At 34.3% G+C, this 22,038-nt stretch overlaps 2 protein-coding genes across 2 annotated transcripts; both read left to right on the forward strand.

Annotated features, from left to right (window-relative positions):
• Nucleotides 1-4,381: 4,381 nt before the first annotated feature.
• LOC115986081 (beta-amyrin 28-monooxygenase-like) lies at nt 4,382-7,333 on the forward strand. The gene is made up of 4 exons (XM_031108944.1): nt 4,382-4,405; nt 4,501-5,431; nt 6,741-6,928; nt 7,034-7,333. The coding sequence occupies exons 1-4, from the start codon at nt 4,382-4,384 to the stop codon at nt 7,331-7,333; spliced, it is 1,443 nt and encodes a 480-aa protein (XP_030964804.1).
• Nucleotides 7,334-16,932: 9,599 nt separating this feature from the next.
• On the forward strand, nt 16,933-19,851 carry LOC115983980 (beta-amyrin 28-monooxygenase-like). Its single transcript, XM_031106849.1, has 3 exons — nt 16,933-17,903; nt 19,093-19,280; nt 19,382-19,851. The coding sequence occupies exons 1-3, from the start codon at nt 16,949-16,951 to the stop codon at nt 19,685-19,687; spliced, it is 1,449 nt and encodes a 482-aa protein (XP_030962709.1). The 5' UTR covers nt 16,933-16,948; the 3' UTR covers nt 19,688-19,851.
• Nucleotides 19,852-22,038: the final 2,187 nt, after the last annotated feature.

The raw sequence follows: 22,038 nt of genomic DNA on the forward strand, positions 1-22,038 counted from the left end.
AAAGTAGCATTCGGCTCATAAACTTAAATACCAAGATGTGTGTGTGTGTGTTTATGGTTAATTATGAAAGAGTTCGGTGATCATCTGCACCAATGTATAAAAAGGAATTTTAATGCAGCATACAAGACACAGTAAGTATCTTGGCCTCCCATCTCTAATAGGAAAGTCCAAAAACCAAGTCTTTGCTAAGATTAAAGAAAAGGTGGGGAAAAAACTCTCGGGTTGGAAGGAAAAGATGCTTTCGATGGGGGAAAAAATTTCTTATCAAGGCAGTAGCGCAATCAGTCCCCGCCTATACTATGAGCTATTTTCTTTTGCCTAAAGGTCTCTATGAGGATTTGGGGGGATGATGAGAAATTTTTGGTGGGGTCAGTGAAACCAAGAAACAAAAATGGCTTGGGTTGGCTGGAAAAAGATGTGCAAGGCTAAGAGGCATGGGGGCATGGGTTTTTGCAATCTCCAAGCCTTCAACCTAGCTATGCTAGCAAAGCAAGATTGGCGTCTTCTTACAAACCCAGCTTCCTTAGTGGCACGCATTTACAAAGCAAGATATTACCCCTATGGAGATGTATTAGGGGAGAAGCTTGGAAGCAATCCCTCGTACACTTGACGAAGCATCTATAACAGCTTGGAGGTCATAAGAAGGGGTACTAGGTGGAGAGTTGGAAATGGGAAACTTATACACATTTGGGAGGACAAATGGCTCCCCACCCCAACTACATATAGAATATGCAGCCCACCGAGACTCTTTGATGATTTTATCCTATGGTTTCCTCCCTCATCGATGAGGACACAAGGCGTTGGAAAGTTGACATTGTCCGATCCCTCTTTCTACCCTTCAAAGCACAAACCATCCTAAATATCCCTCTCAGTTTTAACTTACCCAAGGACACAATTGGCTGGATTGGAAACAATCATGGGGTATTCTCTATAAAGAGTGCGTATTATGTGGCTTTAGCCTTGGTGGATCTATCTGTGGAAGCTGAGAGCTCGGATGGGGACTATAGGACCCCCTTTGGAAGATGTGGCAACTGAAGCTACCTGCTAAAATCAGAATTTTCTTCCTCCCAAAGACATATCTCGTAAGAACATCCTCCATTCCTACATCACAACATTCATATTCAAAACATACATATATAACTACATACATACATTCGAAGAAATCAGAAGAACTAGAGTGAACTGATTCATCAAATTCTTTGCCTAGTCTTAGCACATGTACTTTAGAGGGGAAGAAGCTAAAATCAGAATAGTTCCTCATCATATTTTCTAAGTCTTTGCACAAAGCTTTAGGGAGTTGGAAGCAACTCATTGTATATGTGGGCACTGCTTGGGCAACCGCCTTGATAAGAATCTCCCTCCCACCAATTGAGAGAAGCTTCCCCTTCCAACCAGCAAGCTTTTTAGCCACCCGATCCTTTAGTTCTGCAAACACTTGAGTCTTGGATTTTCCAATGATAGTAGGTAGCCCTAGGTATTTGTTATGCCTGGAATCTTGCATTGGACCAAGGATATTCAGAATGCTTTTCCTTTCTCTCTTGAGGAGTGTTTGGGCTGAAAAAAACAGAAGACTTGTCGGTGTTAATTTTTTGCTCCAAAGCCGCTTCATAACTATTAAGGATATCGACAAGCTTCTGACACTCTTGCTCCTTTGCTTTGCAGAAAAAGATATTGTCATCAGCAAAGAAAAGATGAGTGATTTTTGGGCATCCCCTACCAATGGACATTCCACTAATCTGGTTATCACGGGCAACTTTATGAATAAGCGCTGAAAAACCTTCAGCACAAAGAAGAAAAAGGTAAGGGGAGAGGGGGTCACCTTGCCTAATGCCTCTAGTGGGTATGACATTTCCACATGCCTCACCATTAATGATAATTGAATAAGACACAGAAGAGATGCATAGCATTATAAGGTCCACCCATTTTTTAGCAAAACCCATTTTCTCCATAACTTCTTTGATAAAATTCCATTCAACTCTATCAAAAGCCTTACTTATATCTAATTTGATTGACATGTAATTATCCTTCCCATCATCTTTGTGATTCAAATAATGCATGAATTCAAAGGCCACTAAGACATTATCTGAAATAAGACAATTCGGAATGAATGCACTTTGATTTTCAGTGATGATTCTTGGGAGGAAAGGTCTGAGTCTATTAGCTAGGAATTTTGAAACAAACTTATATGTGGTGTTACAGAGGCTGATTGGGCGAAATTCTGCCATTTTGGAGGGCTGGTTGGTCTTTGGGATGAGAGCAATATTGGTTTTATTTATTTCAGTTATGGGCATATTTGAGTTCAAAACATTTAAAACCATGTTTGTGATGCTTTGCCCTACAATATCCCAATATTTATGAAAAAAAATTGCAGATATACCATCGGGCCCCGGCGCTTTGGTTGGGTGAAGTTGCTGAAGCGCTGTTGTGACTTCATCTCTTGTAAAGACCTTAGTAAGCTCAACATTCATGTCCTCAGTGACACATCTAGGCAATGCATCAACAACCTCAGTAATTCCACTTGGAGAGGAGGTGGAATAAATCTTTTCAAAATAAGATACTGCAGCGGCAACAATGCTTTCCTTACTCTCACACCAAATGCCATCATCATTCCAAATCCCCAAAATGGAGTTCTTTTTCCTTCTTTCAAAAGCACGGGCATGAAAAAACTTAGTGTTTTGATCCCCTTCCCTATACCAATGAACCTTGCTGCGCTGTCTCCAAATGGTCTCTTCACTGTCTAAGAGATCATTAATTTCTCTTCTAAGCTGGTTAATTTCAGCCCCCCCCCAGTGCCACTATCTTCCATGGTGAGAGAATTGAGAGCCCTTTTTTTCTCATGAATTTTCTTTTGAATATTGCCCATCACATTCTGATTCCAGTTAATTAAAGCAGCTTCACATTTTTGGAGATTGGATGCAACCCCTTCAGGAGTAGCAGCAAAGGTGCTAGAATTCCAAGCTTCTTGAATAACTTCTCTACAATCTTCCCTATTGATCCACATAGCCTCAAAATGGAAACGACGCTTCCATTTACAAACTGGGAAAGGAGAGTTGGTGGTAAGGAGAATGCAGTGATCAGAAGTTGAATCAACTAGATGATGCACTCTCGGATCCTTGAAGTGCACAAGCCACTCCGAGGTAGCCAGGGCTTTGTCTAAGCGAAGCGAAATTCTATTACACCCCTCTTGCATATTACACCAAGTATAATCAGGGCCACAATATCCTAACCACAATATCCTAAGTCCTTGAAGCCACACAAATTCACAATCTGACGGAAGCTATCCATTTGGCTTTGAGAGCGAAAGACACCCCCTGATTTTTCATTCATAAATAGAATCTCATTAAAATCACCACAATAAAACCAGGGAATATTAAATTGACTATTAAGAAGAGTGAGGAGTTTCCAAGATTCTTCCCTGAGATGGGTCTCCAGATGCCCATAAAACCCTGTAAACCTCCACAAAAAACCATTGCTTGACTCAGTAATTACCGCATCAATATGATGATCTAAAAAACTTTTAATTTCTAAATTAGTGTCCCTTGACCAGAGCAAGGCAAGACCACCTCTACGACACCTACTAGGAACAATTAATCCATTCGAAAAACCCAACCTGTATTTTACTATCTCCATACGTCTACTCTTTATTTTTGTTTCAGAAAGGAAAACTAATTTGGGATTCCAGCGCCGCACATAGTCACGGAGCGCAAAAACTGTCCAAGGGTTCCCTATTCCCCAGCAGTTCCAACATAGGGAATTCATTACTCTCAGAGGTGTGACCTTACTAATTTTTTCATACCTTAATCCATACAAAGCATATCCAACCAGGAGTAAAAATACCCATAGAAACAAACAAAACATCAAACAGAACCAAACAAAGAGATAATCCCAAATTTCAGACCCCTAGAAGCAATAAAGAAATAAAAATCATAAAAGACAACTCACTGCCTCTGGCCAAATCACGCCAAATTCAAAATTACCCTTAAATGCCGGTGAATCGCCCCACAAAAGATCTTCGCAGCAGCTGCATCAGACAGAAAATCCACCGAGTAATCGATCAACAACAGATCAATACCCACCCAGATCAAGAAGACCCACTCTCCAGAAGAACTTTGCTCATTCGGCGAGAGAGATAAGCTCCAAGTTGAAAACCGGAATTTGGTTGATCAGATGCCGACCCACTTCCTTGCTGAATCCGATGATTGAGTTTCTTCACCGGTGTTGCCCGCACTAAAACCAGCAGACAAGATAAGAGGCTAATTGATAAAGATATGGGATGGTAGATGGTTGATATGTAACTGAGATTTTTGGGATTAGATTTAGGGATTTTCAGAAAAATTAGTAGAGTGCCCACAAAAGAGCAGGTAGAGAAGACCCACACGTAATGGTGGAGAAAAGCCACACAGAGGTGGAGAAAACCCACCCAAAGATGGTGGAGAAGACCACACAGAGGTGGAGGAAGAAACCACACAGAATGTGTGAGAGAAAGCTCCTACTTGGGAGAGAGACACGACGCTTGTGGTCCTTTCTATTTCGTTCTGCCTTGTCTTCCTCATATTTAGACAAAAGTCCACTCATTCCAAGTTACCACCTGGTAAAAAGGGTTGGCCAATCATTGGAGAAACATTAGAATTTGGTACGGCTGGACAAAGGGGAACCCCAGAGATATTCATTAGGGAAAGAATGAGAAAATACTCTCAGGATCTCTTTCAAACCTCACTGTTTGGGGAGAACTTGGCTGTGTTGTGTGGTGCTTCAAGAAACAAGTTTTTGTTCTCCAACGAGAAAAAATATGTCACCGCTTGGTGGCCACGAAGCATACAGAAAGTAGTGTTTGAATCTGAAGAAAGCTATGACAACAATGATTCTACTAAATTGCGTAGCCTCGTGGTTGAATTTCTAAAGCCAGAAGCTCTTCAACATTTCATAGCTATCATGGACTCCATGGCAAAGGAACACTTGGAGATAGATTGGTGTCCTTACAAACAAGTCAAGATTTTGTCACTGTCATTGAAGTATACCTTTGCATTGGCTTGTAGGTTGTTTATGAGTATCACAGATCATAACCATGTGAAAACATTTTCTGATGCCTTTAACCTTGTCAAAGCTAGTACAGTGTCTGTGCCTATAAATATTCCAGGTACAGCCTACAATCGTGCCTTAAAAGGAGGCAAAGTTATTCGCCAAGAGATTTTTGCGCTTATCAAAGAGAGGAAGAAAGAGCTAGCAGAGAATAAAGGGACAGTTGCTCATGACTTATTGACTCATACACTCCTTGCATCAGATGAGAAGGGTAGAGCTTTGGACGAGATGGTGATTGCTGGAAACATTTTGGGCTTACTTATTGCTAGCCATGATACCACTAGTTCTGCTATCACATCCGTGTTGAAGTATCTAGCAGAGTTCCCTCATGTTTACAATCTGGTCTTGCAAGGTACTTCTTCTAAACATGCTATCTACAATTGCTATGGCTAGCTATCTCTACCACTTAACCATTTATTACAGAAATATATACGAAGTAAACACTGGTGTAGCAATTTTGTTAATGTTACTTTACTCAGTAGCTTTTTTATTAGATTAATATTTTAAAATTTTCACATCCATTTTGAGAACAGCTTATTTAACTGAAATTGAAAACTTTTTGCTGAAAGCACTGTAAATAAATGTAAAAGTTAGCTGAAATAGTACAGTAAGACTTAATAATAGTATCAAAAAGTGTAGAGAGACCTATAAATAGTAGCAAAAATAAAATAGTAAAATAAGCTGGCTTTATAATCTGTTTCCAAACCCAACCTAGATTAAACATTTTGGATCTTCTTAAAACATAAGTGCTAAATTTTGTACTAATTATATTCTATTTACTATTCGATTCATAACACATTTTATGGATAATTATTAATTTTGATAATTTTGAAATTTTGCAAGGATAGAATGTATATGGGAAAAATGATAGAGTTTACCTTCAAGCTCTATCATTTACCCTCAAACCCACAACATGACAATTCAAACGATCATTTATATGTATTTTTTCATATGACCAATTTTTTTTTAAAGGAAGTCACAAGACCAATTTAATACATCACATTCCTTGTTTAAATGATTTAATAACTCACCACCGCACACCTTTAGTGCGATGGTCATTCCACAAGTATAAGTATTTGTAAGGTGTGGGGGGCAAGGGTCGGAGTTCAAGTCTCCAGGAGGGAGTTTCACACACATATATACATAGATTAGGCTAGAGTAGAATTTCTATCTTGTAAAAAAAAATTTTAAAAAGAAATTAATAACTCATGATTTATTATTTATGTGAATTTTCAAATGCTAGATTTCTCTACTTACTTAAGTTGGGTTTATGTAGGGAGAGATAGTTTGGGTTAGGTATACCTGGGCTTACAATAGAATTGGGCTTCTTGGGCCTACACACATAAACCTAATACCTCTAACAAGCAAAAAGTATGTGTTTCAATGTGTCTTTGTTTGTGTTTTAAGTTTGTAATTAAGGATTTTTTTAATTCATAGTTTGTCTCCAAACAAAAATCTTAACTTCATCACAGAGGCCTTATAATTGCTGGGTGAGGTTAATCGACTATAATGCCCCAATCTTTTAGTGGCCATACACTAGCTAATAATAAGAAATTCAAAAACTTTATTTAGTATGCTGCATGCAGCTCTCTGCACAGGCGACACATGGTGCTATTTGGAAAGATTAATCTAATGAAAAAGCGGGGTATATTGTTAAGCAGAGCAAGTGGAGATTGCAAGATCCAAAGGTCCAAAGGATTTGTTGAATTGGGATGACATTAAAAAGATGAAGTACTCTTGGAATGTAGCATGTCAGTCGATGAGGCTATTATCGCCTGCTCAAGGAGCATTCAGAGAGGTTATACATGACTTTACTTACAAAGGTTTTACTATCCCTAAAGGGTGGAAGGTATGTTTCATTAACAATACATTAGCCAAATTATACTTAGTGTAATGAGATCTGAATCCATATTTTAATGGTAATGCTTAGAGTTCTGAAGCCATATTTTTGCAGACATTTTGGACTGTACATTCGACACACAAAAATCCTAAATACTTTCCAGATCCTGAGAAATTTGATCCTTCAAGATTTGAAGGGAATGGCCCAGCACCTTACACTTTTGTACCATTTGGAGGAGGACCTCGAATGTGCGCTGGAGGGGAGTATGCTCGTTTACAAACACTAGTGTATATGCTTAATGTGGTGACAAGATTCAAGTGGGAGAAAGCAATTCCAGATGAAAAGATTACTTACCAACTATCATCCATTCCAGTTAACGGTCTTCCCGTTATCCTTAAACCTCATAAATTTTAGATTGAGTTAAAAGCTCTAGTGATAACTATCTCTATATTTGAAATATAGGAAAATACTAAATTTATTATTAATTTTACTACAAAGGTTTAAAGGCTCAAGTAATAAAATTTGTAGTATCCCTAATATCATTTTTTTGTATAAGCTTACAGTGTATCATAAATCATAAAAACTAATTCAGGCATTTAATTATGTGCAATGCTAGCAAAGCTATAACTATAGAAGTTTTACAAATTGATATGACATCAATTAAATAAAAGTTATTGTGACATTCATTTATTTAATTTGCTCTTGAAGTCAATCATATTGGAAGACATATATAGTAAAATTTATAGTAATTTTAGCATTTTTTTTTTAATTAATGTGGTTAATTACATTCATTATTACATCAATTTGTGAGTTTTTTTTTTTGGTTATAAAGTTGACAGTAACTAAGCACTTTCTTTATATTTTCTGTTATTAGTTTTTCAAGGCCTATAAGGGACAAGGATCCAAGCAGCGTGGAAGCCATTTTTTTTTTTTTAATAAATTTGCTTTTTAATTGTTGGGTGCCATTAATGCTTTATGTTTTTACCACATATCCGTGCAAAATGAATCTGATAGGAATTTTTCCCTATAACTACCAAAACATTCTTATCTACAGTTCGCCTCATGCCTTACGGAACAAAAAAGATCTTTTGGGATATTACAAATAAAGACAGTATTTAAGCTTGCCTTTTTTTTTTTTTTTCATAGTATTTAAGCTTGCCTTAAGCATAGAATATAAATCCTGCTAATCTTTCTTTAAAAGTAGGGGAAAAAAAAAAAGTGCAGCAAGTGAAAAGGAAAAGGCTTCAGGGCCACAACATTCTGCAGGAAAATCAAAATATTCCGCCAGCAAATTCCTTAAAATTTTATTTAATGGCGGTTTAACAACATAAGACTGGATGAGCAATAAACTATATTATGAATCAAACAATAATCATTCATGTGGATTTCCAAAAGTTCTACAACATGATGACGTTACAATAGTATCTAGTCAAGCTTATTCGAGATCATCATACAAACAAAGAAGCAATGCTACCATGGTTCCTGAAAACATTGATAAATGAAAAGCTGAGTACACTTTCAAAGAATAATCAAATATAAAGGTGAAAAAAATAACTTGCAAAGAATCTATTTGGCTCTTTAAATTTTCTTCTTCTGATGTCATATCTCTATGCTTAGTAGAATTTAGCAGTGTGTGATTTAAATCAAGAACCAAGTAAAACTTCTTACGGTGTAATAAATTTTTAATGTCTTCATTTTTCAATCTGACAATTCTGTTATTCTGAAGCTTGACTCCCTGTAAATAATGTTCAAGCTTAAACTAATTACCATTTGAAAAAAAAGAAAAAAGAAAAAAAGATCATCACTATACTTATGCTACTATTATTCTTGAATAGGAATGGATTAATTTATAAGTTCAAAGTTGGTTTACATCATTTTTAAAATTTATTTCTTATTAAGAGATCATTATTATGTCATGAATGACAGGTCACAGTTCATTGGAAGTGGACGATAACTTGAAAATTGAAAATTTTAGAATTATTGATATTGTCTTCCATTATATATGCAGCTAAAATAGTAATCTCAAAGAAGATTACCTTGTGAATTTGCCCAAATGTCACACCAGATTCCACTTGCAACCTTTGCCTACAAAGTATACATGTGTACATTCATCCTTCATTATGGATGCTGGATGCATCTGCAAAAAGATAACATGTTACATAGAATTCAATTCAGCCGCAATAATGCACATCCAACTGGTAAAATATTTTGTAGGTTCTAGCTAACTTAATGGATAAAATATTTTATTGTTGAATAAGAGATATATGGTTTAGTCATTACCTACACTAAAATCCAATTGATGTCTTGGTTTAATAATAAAGAACAATTATTATAGAATAGATGCAATAAATTTGAAATACTATCCTATTTTAAAAATTAGTTTATGGAATTTTGAAATGTTTATAACCTTAATCTTGTTTCCATTTACCCTTCGAAACCCTACAAATTAAAATTTTGAAACTTCAGATTTTTTGAATTGGAAAACGTATAAACACTATGCCATAAAATTCTTCACAATTAAATCAAACGGTAGGTTGAAAGTTGAAACATTTGATTTCAAAACTTCTTTTTTAATATAGAAATCACTCATGCCTCTAAAAGAATGTGAGCAATGTCTCTAATATTAGGCACAAAATATTGGTTTACAACAATTGAGTTGGTAAATTATTATTGAATCTTATGTGAGCTCATTGACACTAGTTTATTGTTTGCTATTAAAAACTTTATCACTTCGACAACTATGAAACATATTATGAGCAATGTGTTCACTCAAATATTTGTGCCTATGTTAGAACCTCATTTCATCTTCATTGTGTGTGAGTGAGTGTTTTTTGTTTTTTAAAAAACAAAAAAAAAAAAGTTTTTTTTTTTTAGAGATAGTTTCAACTTATTAGGAATGCTTGATGAATTGGTCGAATATAAGTAGTGGACAATCACTTTCATATAAACTAAAATACTATTTTAATCCTTAAATTTTACCAAAAGTTTGTTTTTCATCTCTCAACTTTAAAAAGTTCATTTTTCATCCCTAAGTTTTGTAAATAGATTTTTTTATAGTTTAGGGACAAAAATATAAATGAAAAAAGAGCATTTTTTTAATAGTTTAGTGATTTTTTTTTTTTTTTTAACTTTTAAGTATAAAAATAAAACATAATAGTTTAGGGCTGAAAAATTTACTTTCAAAAATTTAAAACTAAAAAACAAATTTTTAATAAAGTTTAGGGACAAAAATAGTATGACGATTTATATATAGCCATATATATTTTGAATTTTTTATTGAATTTTTTAATTTTTTCTGGACTACTTGTTTCCAAACCCTGGTAAACATAGGCAATAGAAAATATTTGATGCCTGGTCACATTTGCCTGAAATAATATGCAAAATACAAATGTAAATCTATGAAGCACGGGTGCGTTTCGGGACTTGGGTGCAGGTGTGGGTGCGAGACTCGGCAATTTTGGAAAAAGGTGGGTGCTGGTGTGACGAGACTTGGCAATTAAAAAATTATTAAAAATATTTTTATTTATATTTTTTAATATATTGCTAAGCATACTTTTTCACATTATATAAATATATACCAAATTTAAAAACAATAGTAAATAATAACTAAAACATGATGATCATAAATTAAATACAACCCACAATATTAAAATCTTTTTCTTTTTATTCTCTCCGTTCACCTGCCACTCCAGTGCCAACAAGTCCACAACACATCACGTTTGGTCTCGTCAAAATATCAACTTTACCTTTTTTTTTTCAAGGCTTCCATTTTCCAAAGCTTAATCTACTCCCCACCTTTTAATTTATATATATAAAAAAAATAAAAAAAAAATCTACACCAAGTCAGCCTTTTACTTCTACATATTTTTTCTTCTTTCATCTTCTTGACTTTCGTCTTCTACTCACTCCCCTTCCCAATTCATGCCTTTTCTTTTTTTAACCTTTCTTTAGTATTCCTAAACCAGTTTACGCAACATCTAGACTGAGTAGAGGTAGGAAACCAAGACAGAGAGAGAAAGAGAAGAAGATTTTGCACTTTTTTTTTTTTTTGAATTTCGGCGTTTCGGCGGTTTCACCCGATATGGACCAATACGGCCTGAGTTGGCATGAATTAGCCCGATTCAACGCGCATTGGCGCGAGTCGGCCAGCGTAGTGAAATGAGAAAAAAGAAAAAAAAAAAAAAAAAAGCTGGACACAGCACCAATGCGCAGGCAGCAGCGTCCCTCGCGCGTTGCCGCGTCGGATACGGGTGCAGCGGGTGTTTTGACGCGTCCGTGCATCCCAGATGTAAATGCCCCAATCCAGAAATGGCACAAAACAAATTGGACAATATTTAATTCAGTTATCAGTCACAAACAAATATTGCTCGGAGACTAAATATCAATGGGTTTTTTAATAGCTCGAGCCCGAGCCTGAGCCCAAATTTAAAATGGCTCATCAAGAGCCTGTAGAAGCTCATTGTAAACAGAGTCAAACAAAGTCCATAAAACAAGCTCATTTCATGGACCCACCAAAGCACAAGCAACATTCAGATGATAAACTTAAGTATAAAGACATTTTAATTGCAAAAGAGTTCTGTAATCATCTGTACCAGTGTATAAAAAGATATTTTAAAGTTCACCACTAAATCTAGAATGTGGTATTATTTCCTAGAAAGGAGTAGTTAGTCATAAATGACAGCATGATCAGGTGCAAATTAATATCCTTGTAAAGAATGAGCAAAGAAGAGTCACTTAATCCACTCAACTCTTGACGATATCTCTTTATCATTTTCTTAAGCATTCTCACTCTCATATAAATTTTTGTGGTTGAATTTTTGTATACATAGAATATCCCCTTGTGATTTGAATATATTTATTTATGTAATTTTTATATGTAAGATTGTTGGATTATTAAAAAACAGTACGTGAGATTGTTGGATTCCTATTTAGATAACAACAGAAGGCAGGAAAGATTGTTGTATTTATGTTTGTTTCCTAAGAAAATCAAATAGAAAATGAATAATTGATAGAAAAAGAAACTGGAAAAATAATAAGAAGTACATAAAGTATCAAATAATTTTTTTATTGACATGGAAAAACAACTACTATTATCCCTTTAAAACTACATTGTTTTGGGCTAGGCTAACATTTAATGTCCATCTTAGCATGAGCATGGCTAGAAGAATTCCCAATCAAAACAATAGATAATGTTAGGAAAGTGAATTAAAATTTTGAAATTTTAAGGAATAAAATCAAAATTACCCTAAAATTCTGGGTGTAATTTGTAATTTAAAAGGAAAAAAAAAAAAAAAATACCAAGGAGCGAGCTTCAAAGGCATGCAATGGTTGAATATGATGGATAATATTTATGCTATAATTTTTTTTTTTTTTTTAACTAATGCTATTGACACAAAATTTTGCAACATCTTTTACAATATTTGAGTCTACCAATGACACCACTTTTTGGTATATCACTAATAATTCTCTTGAGTGTGAAATTTGTGTCTGTATTCTATAGACTCTCTCTCTCTCTCTCTCTCTCTTTTTGTTTTTAATGGAAGAAAAGATATTGCAATAATCAGGTGTAAAAGATACAAACTTGTCTTTATGAAATATAAAATAATAAAAAACCATTTGGCTTTTAATTATAAGAAAAATGAATACGGTGCAGCAGGTAATTTCTGCTTAACCTCTACCATAAGTTTGGAAAGAACGTAAATAGATAAATAAAATAAGTAAAAAAGTCAGTTATTAGACCTTTTGAGCATATTCACACAATATATACATATTCTGTCACGCGCTAAACCCAAATGGGTCCAAAACATGAGAAATACGTCACAAAGGTACCTGTAGATTTTTCCTTTTTGGAAAACCAAACTATAGGAGGTCTTTGTTTTCCTTTCATTTCCATAGGATAAGAATATAGAACCATAAATCTCCACATTACAAGTCAAAACTCTATAACACATTTACAAACAATAACTAAAAATCATGTGCCTCCACATAATACATAAATATATATTACAAAACTCTTGGATTACACAAAGTCACAATCTTATCAAGAATAAGGAATCTCAATATCGAGTCTATGCCTACCACGCCTAAGGTTAACAAACCTCAAGTGACCAACCTCCAGTAGAATTAATTATGGTCTCGATGAACATAGGAATATCGAGTCACCAACCATTTACAGCAAGAGTTTCCAAATTTAACATAGCACTCTAATCATCACCAAGGAAGTAAGCTCCCTACCCAAGGTAAAGCTAATAAATCTAAAAAACTGTTAGAGGGTGGGATGAGTTAATGCCCAGTAAGTAGTATAATTAATGGGGGTGGGGGAAATGCAAGTTTCATGATAATGAATAGTATACAAAACATGTTTTAGTTTGGGAAATTGCTAGCTGAATACTGCAATATCATTTTCAATAATAATATAACAAGAATGATTAAATGATGAAATACAAAGTTTCACAAAATAATACCATGAAACTATATACCATAATCTGTGAGCACTAACAATATAATTTCCAAGGCCATAAAATTTAACATACTGTAATTTTATCGCAAAGAAACCACACTACCACTTAGACCGGTCAGGGGATCCACCCATCCACAATTGGCATGATATTGTACTCTCTAGTATGCAGACTTTTGGCCCCATGGATAGTAGCCTCACCCACACCCTCAAGGTTTTTCTCTCTCCCCATGGGCAATAGAGAGAGCGCGTCAAATAGGACCTTTCTTGCATGTGATCTCTTGGCCCCATGGGCAGCAGCCTCACCCACACACAATCAAGGAACCTCTTCCCTCCATGGGCAACAGAGAAGAACGCATCATCCAAAGTAAAAGGGCACTGACTTGGATTTGATTCCATTGTCACAAAGACTATGGAGACCAAATCGGGTGATCACGGGGAAATTACACATGGCATGGTGTTAAAACCCCATAAAGTTCACAGGTATACCTTTCCTTTCAAATACATAATTTATAACCAGGTAGTTTTAGAAAAACCTTAAATAATCTAATTTCCACAAAGTTTGTAAGGTTTTCAACTTTATTATTGTCAAAAGATTTTCTAACAATTTCCCACATAACAAGACAAGATAAGCATCTTTAAATTTTCTAATATATCATAAAATCTAAGATTTCCTTATCAAAGATTAAATAAAAGATGCTCATTTTTTCCATATCAATAATTCATGTACTTCCTCAAATGCAATATCAAATATGATGCATTTTTCATATATAATAATATATAATAGGGTTACAATACAATACTTTTAAGAAAACATATGTCCATATATAATTTTCCAAAATGTGTTTAACCCAAAAACAACATTTATAAAACATGATTATTTTCCAAAAATCCTATTAAAAAGCTACTTACCTTACAACCCGCAAAAAGCCTAATTTTCCAAACTCCAAAGGAGATTAGTTAGAACTTCAACAATATCAAGGAAACCTAACACAATAAGCATAAAACTTAAAATTGTATCTAGCTACAGTTTAGGAATTGCCAAATAAACACTTAATTAGGCAAGCCTAATATTTAACCTCGTCAATAATAATACATTCCACTTTCAAAGTTTCTCAACAAATTAATTCACAAGGCATAAACTCCAATTATAAAGTTAACTCATTTAATATCGTCTCCAACATTATGACTAGCTTCCATAAGATTTACACTACATCATCAAGAGACCCATGAAAGCAAAATCAAAATATCCCCCAAGACAAGAAATTTAGAATTTCAACTAATTTCAAATAAACCCAATAGCATTGGAAAAATTAGATTTACCAACCATCACATGTTATAACTCAAAATCCTTAAATTTTCCACCATACATAAACCTTAGGTAGTCATCATTAGCACAAACCGTAAACCCACTCATCAAATAATTCCACCAATACAAAATCCATACATATAAACACATAAATATCACTTCCAATACTCATAAATCACATAGATATTATTATCAAAGCTTAGACTAAAGAACCTCATGAAAAAACATATAAACCCACAAAAAAGATTAGAAATATTTACCTCAAATAAAAGATGAAGATGCTTAGAGGTTCTCAAAGATTTTCCGATAACATTGCCGGTAAAAGATGGTGGAGATGGTGGCATGGAGGTACCGGTGGGAGAGTGTGAGGGAGTGTGAGATAAGTGTTTGTATCTGAGAGAAGATGAAAAAGAAAACAAGAGTAGAGGACCCTTGTTGACCGGCCAAAAGAGAGAAAAGGGATAGTGTGAAATGAGTAGTGGAGAATGGTGTGTTGGTGGGAGCATGTGGGACACTTAAAATATCTGACCCTTTTTATTTTTTTATTTTGGTGACTGGGACGTTACATGTTCACTCACGTAATGCGGCAACTATGCAAATTGCAAAGTACGTAGAATAAAAAATAATAATAATGATACGTACATGCATCCTTGCTTTAAAATTTTAAAAATCACAATTGTTTTTTTTTTTTTTTTTGACGTCAAATCACAATTGTTTTTGGGCTAGGTGACAATCAAAGCTGCCGACACACATGGAAAATAGTTTATTTCCATTTTGCCTGTCGGCTTGTAATATAATTACAAGGGAAAACAACAGGATCAACTTATTCCTTGAGTAGAAAATAATATTGGGTTGGGTTAATGTGTGTCTTTATGATACATTTTAAACTTTTAATTTTTGAAAATATTTTTTCTAGAATTGAAATAGTTGTCATTATTTTTTTAATTTTGAAATTTTTTTTTTTAAAAATAAAAATTAATGTGTACTTTAATGACACATATTAATAAAATCCAATAATATATTACTTATGTAAAGCAAAAAAATAAAATAAAATAAAATAAAATAAAATCAAACAAACAAACAAACAAAGGGATCAGATTTTTAAGGAGCCACCTACCTCCTATCTCCTCACCACGCACTCACAAATATCTTTCCATATTTGGCCGGTCAATCAAGGGTCTTTTACATCTTTCTTTTCTTTTCTTTTCTTTTCATTTCATTTCCTCACATACACTCCTCTCTCACACTCTACTCAGCACTTCCACAACCATTTTTTTTCCATCAAGATTCCGAAAAATTTCATAAGAAAAAGATAAGGTTCACTCATCTTTACTATTTGAGGTAAAAATTTCCAATATTTTTGGTGGGTTTATATGCTTTGCTAGAGGCTTTTTTTTTTTTTTTTAATTTATTTATCTAAGCTTTGATAATGATATCCATGTGATTTATGAGTTTCAGAAGTGATATTTATGTGTTTATATGTATGAGTTTTGTGTTGGTGGAATTATTTGATGTGTGAGTTTATAGTTTTTACAATGGTGGTTATCTAAGTGGTGAAGATTTTGGGGTTTGGGCTCTTTAGGATCCGTTTGGATACAACTTGTTTTTACTAAAAACTAAAAACACAGTAGTAAAATAATTTTTAAATGTGTGAATAGTGTTGTAAGACCCATTTTTAATAAAAAAGCTGCTGAAAAGTGAATTTTGTGGGTCCCGTGAACAGTGCATCTGTGTACCGTTCACAAGAGAAAAGTCAACAATTGTGGCTTAAAAAAAAAAAAAAAAAGAGAAGGAAACGTGAATTGTGAAACACAGAAGCGCAATAACGTGGATCCAAACAAGCACTTAATGTGAAATAGATGGTGAATATAATTTTTATTGAGTTATTTGGAGCTAGTAAAATATTTAAATGGTTTGTGTTGGAGAATATTGTGATTTTGGTTTCATGGGTCTCTGTACGATGTTGTGTAAATCTTATAGAAGCTACTCATAAATTGTTAAGATTTTAGTATTAAGGAGATAATATTGAATGGATTAATTTTATAAATTGGAGCCTACGCCTTGTGAATGAATTGGTTGGAAAAATTTGGAAGTGGAAAATATTATTTGAGGCTATTCCTACTTTTTAACTAGATACAATTTCAAGTTTTATACTTATTGTGATAGGTTTACTTGATATTATTCAGGCTCTAGCTAACCTCAATTGGAACTTGGAGAATTAGGTCTTGCTCATTTGTGCAGGCAAGAGGGTGTGGAAGTTGGTATGGATTTCTTTTCAAACCTGCTGCACCTTGTACTCCTTTGTATTTCCTTCTCACTCATCTTTCTCATCTATAAACAAAAATCAACTCGCGCCAAGTTTCCACCAGGTAAAAAGGGATGGCCTGTGATTGTGGAAACACTGGAATTTGGCATGGCTGGGAAAAGAGGCACACCAGAGATGTTCATTAACAACAGAATGAGCAAATACTCGCAGGATCTCTTCAAAACCTCACTGTTTGGTGAGAACATGGCTGTGTTTTGTGGTGCTTCAGGAAACAGGTTTCTGTTCTCCAATGAGAACAAACATGTCATCTCTTGGTTGCCGCCTTTCTTGCTAAAAGTTACCCTTCCAGAATCTCTTGAAAACATTTCCCCTGAAGATTCTATTAAAATAAGGAGGGCTGTGGTTGAATTTCTCATGCCGGAAACTCTTCAATATTTTATACCTATCATGGACTCCATGGCAAAGAAACACTTGGAGACAGATTGGTCTCCTTACAAACAAGTTAAGGTTTTGCCACTTTCAATCAAGTATACCTTTGCACTGGCTTGTAGGTTGTTTATGAGTATCACAGATCCCAACCATGTGACAACATTTGCTGATCCCTTTGCCCTTATCGTAGATGGTTTAACGTCTGTGCCTATAAATATCCCAGGCACAAACTTTAACCGCGCCATTAAAGCAGGCAAAGTTATTCACCAGGAGCTTTTAGAAGTAATCCAACAGAGGAAGAAAGATCTGCTATCAGAGAATAATGCGACGGTTGCTCGTGACTTTATAACTCACACGCTTCTTGCATTAGATGAGAACGGCAGATCAGTTATGAACGACTTGTTAATTTCTAGCAACATTGTGGGCTTACTTCTTGCTGGACATGATACCACTAGTTCTGCTATCACATTCGTGTTGAAGTATCTAGCAGACTTCCCTCATGTTTACAATGAGGTCTTAAAAGGTACCTCTTCTCGACCTATTATGGGCCTACGTCTTCTTTCCGTTAAAACACTATCATGCTAGACTTCTTTCGCTTTAAAAGATCTTCATCATAAGCGTATCTACCATTTAATATAGTATATCGTAGATTAACATCAATTTCAATTTAGAGAACATTTTATATATATATATATAATTAATCGGTGTAATTCTCTAATAATGTTATGTTTAACATGTATATCAAATTTCATATTACTTAAATATTATTTACTATTTGATCTATGTGGGTGTTTGGATTCACGTTTGCGCATCTGAGTTTTCACTTTTCAACGTTTTTCTCTTTTTTTTTTTTTTTTTTTTAGCCACAGTTGTTGGACATTTCTCCCGTGTATAGTGCACATCAGTGGGTCCCGTGCATTGTTCACGGGACTCACAAACTTCACTTTTTAGCAATTTTTTCATTAAAAATGAGTCTCACGTCACTATTCACACATTTAAAAATTATTTTGCTACAATGTTTTCAGTTTTCAGCAAAATAAGTTGTATCTAAACGGACCCTATATTTTAAGTTTTGTGGATAATTTTAAATTACAATGACTTAGAATTCTAAATTATTATAAATAAGATAATTATTGATTTATGATGATAATGAGTTTTGCAAGTATGGAAATTAAATAGAAAAATGTAATTTAATACTCCCTCCGTCCTACTTTGTTTGTCCTGTTTGAAAAGTCAAACTTTTTAAGGGAACATCATTTATTGTCTTGTCTACCTTTTAAAAATGTATAAGTTTCCAAAACTACCCTTAAATAAATTTATCAAAAATTTGAATTATTAATAAAATAGGGGTATAATAGGAACATTAGTAAATTAATAACTTTTATTTTTAGAAACAGGACAATATTTTGGGACATCCCAAAATGGAATAGAGGACAAACAAAGTGGGACGGAGGGAGTAGTAGATTTGTTAAAATACATATCTAACAAAAACTCATTAAAGAGGGAAGTGTGTAACATTATCAATACACAAGCGCGTGCACAATCAACTATAGTGGCCCAATCTTTTAGCGGCCACCTGTAGCTAGTAATTAAGAAAAATACAAAAAAATTCATTTAGTATGCTAAATGTAGCTCTTGACATATGTGACATATCTCATAAATGCGATTTAGAAAGATTAATCTAACGAAAATGAGGTCATATTGTTAAACAGAGCAAATGGAAATTGCAAGATCTAAGGGCCCGAATGATTTGTTGAATTGGGATGACATTAAGAAAATGAAGTACTCTTGGAATGTGGCGCGTGAGGCAATGAGGCTAATACCGCCTTCTTCAGGAACATTTAGAGAGGCTATAACGGACTTCACTTATGCAGGATTTACTATTCCTAAAGGGTGGAAGGTATGTGACACGTACCAGTACATGAGCCAAATTAATTATATAGAAATTCTCTATGTTTTAATAATGATTATTAATGTTCCGATTCCATGTTTTTGCTGTAGGCATATTGGACTCCACATTCAACACACAAAAATCCTAAATACTTTCCCAATCCTGAGAAATTTGATCCTTCAAGATTTGAAAGTAATGGTCCAGCACCTTACACATTTGTACCATTTGGAGGAGGACCTAGAATTTGCCCTGGGAGGGAGTATGCTCGATTAGAAATACTAGTTTTTATGCATAATGCGGTGACAAGATTCAAGTGGGAGAAAGCAATTTCGGATGAAAAGATTACTTGCAAACTATCACCTATTCTAGTTGATGGTTTTCCCATTTACCTTAAGCCTCATAATCATAAAGATTAGATTGAGTTGGTGACATGACATAATAAATATGATTTTAAATTAATATGATAATGAATGTAATTAGTATTACTTCAACAACATAATAAATAACAGTTTGGATTACCAATTTTTTATGATTGATGACATATCAATTAATAAGTCTCATGTATAGAATTTATAATATCCCTAATATCGTTTATATGTATTGAGGCATACCGATAATTGATATGTTACTGTAGGGTCACAATTCAGGGTTCAGGCCCAACAGGTATGGGGTTTTGGCCCAAGGAGCCCGAAACAATGAATTTATAAAGAGTGGGTTACAGAACTAGGCCTTAATGAAGTGTATACTAGTTAACATTGGGTCATACAACAATTGAAAATAAGAAAATCTCCTTCATGTCCATTAGATATACGGTCCGAGGAGACGTGGAGGATGTATCTCTGTCCCTGCTCAAAGGCTATGGTTCTCACCCTATTCTTCTGTTCTCAGTTCCTCTTTTTCGTCCCCCTCTTCATGGGGACTTCCTTCCCTTATATAGCCCTCTTGAAGCCATCAGGGCCCTACAGTTGTTGATCATCTGGACCTTCACTTAAGTGTCTGTCCCATCAGACATCCTCCCCTCCTTTCTGTGAGTTGTGATAGCCAAGGCAACACTGCTCACAAGTCCTCTCCACATTAATGCGGTCAGAAAAGTAGCTGTCATGCATTTAATGTGGCAGCTGCAGCCTCTCCTTTGGCATACTATGCTTTCTTCCTTCTTACGGGCTTGTGGGACTCGTCCTTGCTACTAATGCTCGTAGGGGTGGATCCTTCCAGCAGGCAGAGTGCATGTTTGAGCCATATTTGGTACGTCCAAGGAGACATTTCTCCTCGGACCACCTTTTAAACATCTTTAGGCCCATAAGAATTGGGCCGGGAGCCCTTTTGGCTCCCATGCCTTCTCCTCAGACGTGGTCAAATTTTCCTACGGGACCCAAGGCCCCTTGTGTGATCTTGGGCCTTTGCCCCTACAGTTACCATTCACAAAAATTAATTCATACATTTGATTGTTGTGTTGTTAAAATATTACTACCATGTTCATTGTCATATCAATTTATAAGCTTTTTGCAATAAAATTGAATGCTTATATATATATATATATATATATATATGAGTCTTCAACTTTACATTTATGCTTATTTTTTTGTTTCTATTTTTAAGCGCATATTTATGCTTATTATTGATTCATTAAAAATAACTTCTAGTCCCATAACATGGATGTACGGATATTTAGAATACTGGAGTTTCTTGGAATCAATAAATTTCGATTTATTATCTAAGTCTTACCTTAATGTTAATTGCATCACCACGTCCAAATTTGGCCGTATTTGAGAAGAACAAACACAATGATTTTTTCGGAATTCTACTATACTCAAAATTTTTTGTCAGTATATAGGGAACCTATTATGGTAATAAGATTATATATGATATTATATTTTTCACACAATGCCAGAGGCAAAAAAAAATTAAAAAAATTCAGTGAGGCCATGCTAAATATATAAATACATTTTTAAATCCACAAAATAACACACACAAAAGAGAAGTAAAAAAAATTACTCCCTCCGTCCCACTTTGTTTGTCCTTTATTCCATTTTAAGATGTCCCAAAATATTGTCTTGTTTCTAAAAATAAAAGTCATTAATTTACTAATGTTCCTATTATACCCCTATTAATTTACTAATACAATTTTTTGATAAATTTATTTAAGGGTAGTTTTGAAAACTTATACATTTTTAAAAGGTAGACAAGACAATAAATGATGTTCCCTTAAAAATTTTGACTTTTCAAACAGGACAAACAAAGTGGGACGGAGGGAGTATAAAACTAAACAACTAAATTATATGCCTTTACATATATATATAATGTTATATAAGAGTAATATAAAATTATAAAACTAAATGAAAAAAATATCTTTTGTTTATGGATTACAAAGTAGATTTGTACCAAAGTTGTAACCATAAAAGTCGTACCATTTTTCAATTTAATGAATGAAAAAATCTTAACAATTGTTGTGAGATTTTGTTGTGTCCATGTAAGAACAAATTGTATATCCTTAATTCTCTAAATGCAAAATGAAAATGATTAAATGTGTTTTTTTTGGAAAAGAAAAATATTTTTTTCTAAATAGATTTACTTATATATTCTTTTAACATATGCTTTTTTTATAAGATGTTTAATATACTCTTTAAATGTTCTAAAGTTAATGAGTTATGTAGGGGTAAAGTCCCTAGATCAAACAATGGGCCTTGAGCCCCATATAGAGTCCAACCACATCCGAGGAGAAAGTGGGGCGTCAAAAGGGCTCCCGGCCCAATTCTTATGGGCCCAA

The sequence above is a fragment of the Quercus lobata genome, chromosome 4, assembly GCF_001633185.2.
Source record: "Quercus lobata isolate SW786 chromosome 4, ValleyOak3.0 Primary Assembly, whole genome shotgun sequence".
Lineage (NCBI taxonomy): Eukaryota > Viridiplantae > Streptophyta > Magnoliopsida > Fagales > Fagaceae > Quercus > Quercus lobata.

Excerpts from the sequence above, each read along its gene's own strand:
- LOC115986081 (XM_031108944.1), top strand. The coding sequence starts at position 4,382 with ATGGTGGAGAAAAGCCACACAGAG. Across the intron at positions 4,406-4,500 it reads TGGAGAAAAGCCACACAGAG|AGAGACACGACGCTTGTGGT; the intron begins GTGGAGAAAACC and ends CCTACTTGGGAG. Across the intron at positions 5,432-6,740 it reads TTACAATCTGGTCTTGCAAG|AGCAAGTGGAGATTGCAAGA; the intron begins GTACTTCTTCTA and ends ATTGTTAAGCAG.
- LOC115983980 (XM_031106849.1), top strand. The coding sequence starts at position 16,949 with ATGGATTTCTTTTCAAACCTGCTGCACCTTGTACTCCTTTGTATTTCC. Across the intron at positions 17,904-19,092 it reads TTACAATGAGGTCTTAAAAG|AGCAAATGGAAATTGCAAGA; the intron begins GTACCTCTTCTC and ends ATTGTTAAACAG. Across the intron at positions 19,281-19,381 it reads CTATTCCTAAAGGGTGGAAG|GCATATTGGACTCCACATTC; the intron begins GTATGTGACACG and ends TTTTTGCTGTAG.